Genomic DNA, 6,000 nt, shown 5'->3' on the forward strand with positions numbered 1-6,000 from the left:
CCAACAAGAGCTCAACATATCTGGGAGACTGTTGGAAAAGCATTCCGGTGACGACCTCGTGAAGCTGGTTAAGAGAATACTCAGTGTGCAAAGCGTCAAAGAGAAAGGTGGTTTATTTTGAAGAATCTAAAACATTTTGCTTTGCTTCCACTTACTACATAATCCCCATACGTTATTTCAGTTTTGATGCCTTCAGTATCATTTTACACTATAGAAAATAACACAAAGGAAAACCACTGAATTAGAAGGTCTGTCCAAACTTTTGACACAAGGGAACATGAAACACTTGGTACAAAAATAGATTTTAACATCAAGTGTTTGTAAAAGTACTCACTATACCCTAAATCAGGGATTCTCAAATTCTGAGACCAGGGACACTGCAAAATAAATCCCACCGACCACCCAAGTACAGAATTTATTTCATCAACATTATCGCTTTTTATTCCTCAACTTGACACTTAGAGCAAAAGTCAAAGTTGACTTTATTTAAGCTGACTTGTTTTGGAGTTACTGACGTTTGGATTAAAATCATTCAATACAAGTGACCAGACTAATAACTAAAAACTATTATCATCATCATCATCATCATCAATAATGAATGTTAAATGTTAACGATGGGTCTGATTTCCACGACTGTAAGTATTTTTTATTTTTTTTTTAAAAAGTCACAGTTCCCACTTTGGCCTTGACCCTGCCTGAAATAACGTACCATTTTGGAAGTTACGCCATATCGCAGGCTTTTTCTAGCACTCCGTCAGTGCCACAGCCGAGATGCTCAAACAACGTAGCCTAGAGGGCATATTATATTGTACCCATGATGCACTTTACATGACGTTTACAGGGCACAATCATGAATGTTACTGATAACATTCATCATCAATAATGAATGTTAACAGTGGGCCTGATTTCCACCACTGTATTATTATTATTATTATTTTTTTAAAGTCACTCACAGTTCCCACTTTGGCCTTGACCCTGCCTGAAATAACGCACTATTTTGGAAGTTACGCCATATCGTAGGCTTTTTCTAGCACTCCGTCAGTGCCACAGCTGAGATGTAGCCTAGAAAGCATATTACATCGTACCCATGATGTTTGTCCGGAACAATCTCAGACACAGAGTCGTAAAAGCATATTGTTGCGCAAACCTACATGACGCCATTTGCCCAAGTGACTCAGAGACATTTATTTAGTGTTTCCTGTGCTTGGGGCTTGCAAAAGAAGTTGTCATGATGCACAGGTTCCTAACCCTGGTCCTGGAGCTCCTGTTGTCTGGAAAACAAGAGAGTAAAGTGGGCTGCGGGGCGGCACGGTGGTGTAGTGGTTAGCGCTGTCGCCTCACAGCAAGAAGGTCCGGGTTCGAGCCCCGTGGCCGGCGAGGGCCTTTCTGTGCGGAGTTTGCATGTTCTCCCCGTGTCCGCGTGGGTTTCCTCCGGGTGCTCCGGTTTCCCCCACAGTCCAAAGACATGCAGGTTAGGTTAACTGGTGACTCTAAATTGAGCGTAGGTGTGAATGGGAGTGTGAATGGTTGTCTGTAGCCCTGTGATGACCTGGCGACTTGTCCAGGGTGTACCCCGCCTTTCGCCCGTAGTCAGCTGGGATAGGCTCCGGCTTGCCTGCGACCCTGTAGGACAGGATAAAGCGGCTAGAGGTGATGAGAAAGTGTGCTGGAGAAGGGCTGAGAACTTGTGTTTTGAAGTAAAGTGTAGAGCTGGATTATAAAGACCAGATGAAGCAGCAGGAGGAGGAGGAGGAGGAGGGTGTACCTGGAGGAAGTTGGATGTTGTGGATGCTCGGTTGGCCCGGGGTGCTTTGTGGGAGGCGGGGCGCGAGCACCTGCTGCGGTGCGATGGTCCTTACGCCACCCGCTGCTGTTGCTGTGGCCACCACCGGGGCTCCGCCTCCTGTCACCGGGGCTCCGCCTCTCACCGCATGCATCAACCCAGCGCTTTTGGCTGCCCCGGGGGAGACCTGCGGAGATCCGGTATGGGCCGCGCTCTGGATCACGGTATGCGGTGAATCGGCTTTGATTGGCACCGCTGGACTCGCGGTCACGTTGACAGGAGGCTGGGCGTTCGTGAGCGGCGTGGTTCCGGTAACCGGGGCTGCACTGGGCGGCGGCGGCGGCGCACAGCTGGGGTTGCTGTTGTTATTCCCGTTAATGGTTAAAGTCGCGGGTTGCATAGATGGCCTGATGGTGGCGGTTCCGGTTCCGCCTGGCGCGCTTGACACATTCACACAAGACGCCTGGATCACCGTGTTTGCAGTAGACGGTGCAGCAGTCACAAGTCCTTTCGCTATACCGGGCCCGTTGTTGACCACCGGTACAGTAACGTTAGCTGAAGCGGCTGGATCGCTTGATGAGCCGCTCGACGCTGGCGTGCTTTCTGAACGCGGATCCATCGCATCGCCTCCGTCCAAAGTTTGCACTGCTGACGTCCCGAGCTTGACTTCGTGACCAGGCAAAGTAGTTACCATAGCATTCAGGGACACCGGATGGCGTTAACCGGGCTCCACTGGAGTCTCTAGCAAAGCGGCTAGTGAATATAATCCGCGTTTTAATTCGCATCCACAGCTAACAGCCGGGACTCAGAAACCGTCCCTTTTTCCCTCCGCGAAGTCGGAAACAAACGTGTGAAGAGTGAGGAGCGCGGGTCACCGTGTAAACACGACTCTCCTGAGCTCCTTTATCGCTTAACTCCTGCGGTGAAGAAATATTTCCAACATGTAGCAGCAGTTTCACTCACTGCAAGGCTTTAAAAACAAGTCTGGTAGCCAGTAGCTTCTTTGCTCACAAAATGTTAACGTTAGCTAGTTGCATTCCCTCCTCCTATCCCGTACTTAGCATTGTTCTTTACAACTACCCGTGCTCTTTCTTCGGACTTAATGCAACAAAATGTGCCGCGCTCGTTTCTGGCACAACCTCCAATATCGCTAAAAAGTTTCTTGCCCACTCTTTTAATTACAGAATCCTCCACTAGCAGGTCGAAGCCTGCCGCCATCTTCGATGTGAACCGTGAGGAGCTCTGGACGAAATGAAACTGCGCATGCGCGCGAAGGCGGAAACGTCATTACGCATTTGTCATACCGCGTCCTGATTGGTCCATGGGCTACGTCAGAGGCGGGTCATGTGAGGGAAAAACAGTCAGTTGATTTTGTTCGAGCGCGGTCGGGGATCTCTGAGCGCTGAACTGTCATCGATAAATGCGCCTTCGGAAATGTCGAAAAACACATGAAATTCGGGCAGACTTTTGACGTTTGGGGAAATATAGCACTTTAGACGAGTTAGGCGTTTGTCTTGGGGTGTATAGTGAATGTTTTGGGAAGTACAGACTGAGCTGTTGTGGTAACAAGATGGCCTCGGATTTTGTTGAGAACCTCCCGACCTCTTAAAAAAAAAACCACACACACACACAAAAACGAAAAGGCGCCACAGCTCTGCCACCAAAACAGTCCAAGACCGGGCAGGCAGCTCTCACAGCCACTTCCAGCCGGGGTTTTAACGCAACAACAGCCACAACTGATATAATCACTTTAATCAAATTATCAAACTGTTTGTTTATCAGATTTAGGACGAGAATGAAAGTTTTACGTCACTGTTACCATGGCATTATTTGGTATTGTTTACTACTACTACTTTTTTTTCTCAGCCCTTTAGTTTCTGAGTTAAAAAAAAAGTACAGATATACTTTAATTTTACAGTTCTATCTACAAATAGTTTTTTGTTTATATTACAGAAACCTTGTTTCAACATACAGTGGTGCTTGAAAGTTTGTGAACCCTTTAGAATTTTCTATATTTCTGCATAAACAGGACCTAAAACAAGATCAGATTTTCACACAAGTCCTCATCTCATCTCATTATTTCTAGCCGCTTTATCCTGGTCATCACAGGGCTGACACAGACAACCATTCACACCTACGGTCAATTTAGAGTCACCAGTTAGCCTAGCCCGGCACGGTGGTGTAGTGGTTAGCGCTGTCGCCTCACAGCAAGAAGGTCCTGGGTTCGAGCCCCGTGGCCGGCGAGGGCCCTTCTGTGCGGAGTTTGCATGTTCTCCCCGTGTCCGCGTGGGTTTCCTCCGGGTGCTCCGGTTTCCCCCACAGTCCAAAGACATGCAGGTTAGGTTAACTGGTGACTCTAAATTGACCGTAGGTGTGAATGTGAGTGTGAATGGTTGTCTGTGTCTATGTGTCAGCCCTGTGATGACCTGGCGACTTGTCCAGGGTGTACCCCGCCTTTCGCCCATAGTCAGCTGGGATAGGCTCCAGATTGCCTGCGACCCTGTAGAAGGATAAAGCGGCTAGAGATAATGAGATGAGATGAGTTAGCCTAACCTGCATGTCTTTGGACTGTGGGGGAAACCGGAGCACCCGGAGGAAACCCACAGGGAGAACATGCAAACTCCGCACAGAAAGGCCCTCGCCGGCCACGGGGCTCGAACCTGGACCTTCTTGCTGTGAGGCGACAGCGCTAACCACTACACCACCGTACCGCCTCACACAAGTCCTAAAAGTAGATAAAGAGAACCCAGTTAAACAAATGACAAAAAAAAAAAATTATCCTTGGTCATTTATCTCATTGGCCTGCGCCTAGTTGGAGACACAACGTTTGCAATAAAATATGCGAATTAGCGACAATTTTCACGTGGAATCACATGGAATCGATATTCGCATATTTTACCGCAATCGTTGTGTCTCCAACCAGTCACAGGCTGTCGCAGCCCGGCTTTCCCTCAGCAGGCAGGGAAGTAGAGGAAGCCTTACGGAAACTTACTTGAGAAGGGTTCGCAACGGCTTTGCGACACCAGCGACGCGTTTGCGGCTATTTTGAGAGAAAGTTTGTCGCACTAATTTTTTGAACATGTTCAAAATTTCAATTGAGAAGCCCTTCGAATGTTTCAAGACGTTTGCAAGCTGTCGCGGCCCAGTGGGATACTAGCTTTATCCATCCATCTGTAGCCGCTTATCCTGTTCTACAGGGTCGCAGGCAAGCTGGATGCTATCCCAGCTGACTATGGGTGAGAGGTGGGGTACACCCTGGTACACCTCACGGTCAATTTAGAGCCACCAATTAACCCAACCTGCATGTCTTTGGACTGTAGGGGAAACCGAAGCACCCGCACACAGACACGGAGAGAACATGCAAACTCCATACAGAAAGGCCCTCACCGGCCACTGGGCTCGAACCCAGGATCTTCTTGCTGTGAGGCAACAGTGCTAACCACTACACTACCGTGCCAACCTTGGTGATTTATTTACTGAGGAAAACGATCCAATATTACATATCTTTGAGTGGCAAAAGTATATGAACCTTTGGTTTTAGTAGAAGAAGAAACCTTTATTTGTCACATGCACACTTCAAGGACAGTGAGATTTATCCTCTGCATTTAACCCATCTGAAGCAGTGAACACACGCGCACACACACCTTGATCAGTGGGCAACCATACTACAGCGCCCGGGGAGCAGTCAAGGGTTAGGTACCTTGCTCAAGGGCACCTCAGCCCAAGGCTGCCCCACGTTAACCTAACTGCATGTCTCTGAACTGTGGAGGAAACCAGAACACCCAGAGGAAAGCCACGCAGACACGGGGAGAACATGCAAACTCCACACAGAAAGGCCCCCGCTGGCTGCTGGGCTCGAACCCAGAACCTTCTTGCTGTGAGGCGACAGTGCTAACCACTACACTATTGTGCCGCCCAGTATCTGGTCTGACACCCCCCCCCCCCGTGCAGCAATAACTGCAACTAAATGTTTCCGGTAACTGTTGATCAGTCCTGCACACCGGCTTGGAGGAATTTTAGCCCATTCCTCCATACAGAACAGCTTCAACTCTGGTGGGTTTCCTCACATGAACTGGTCGCTTCAGGTCCTTCCACAACATTTCGATTGGATTAAGGTCAGGACTTTGACTTGGCCGTTCTAAAACATTAACTTTATTCTTCTTTAACCATTCTTTGGTAGAGCGACTTTGTGCTTAGGGTCGTTGTCTTGCTGCATG

The 6,000-nt window shown here is 48.5% G+C and overlaps 1 protein-coding gene across 1 annotated transcript in view; it reads right to left on the reverse strand.

The window, feature by feature from the left end:
- The window catches only part of taf4a (TAF4A RNA polymerase II, TATA box binding protein (TBP)-associated factor), a 65,547-nt gene extending 62,523 nt beyond the window's left edge, over nt 1-3,024 (reverse strand). The window contains exon 1 of the mRNA XM_060910156.1: nt 1,766-3,024. Coding sequence (XP_060766139.1) covers nt 1,766-2,477 — 712 coding nt within the window. The 5' untranslated portion in view covers nt 2,478-3,024. The remainder of the gene's footprint in view (nt 1-1,765) is intronic.
- Nucleotides 3,025-6,000: the final 2,976 nt, after the last annotated feature.

The sequence above is a fragment of the Neoarius graeffei genome, chromosome 26 (genome assembly GCF_027579695.1).
Source record: "Neoarius graeffei isolate fNeoGra1 chromosome 26, fNeoGra1.pri, whole genome shotgun sequence".
Taxonomy (NCBI): domain Eukaryota; kingdom Metazoa; phylum Chordata; class Actinopteri; order Siluriformes; family Ariidae; genus Neoarius; species Neoarius graeffei.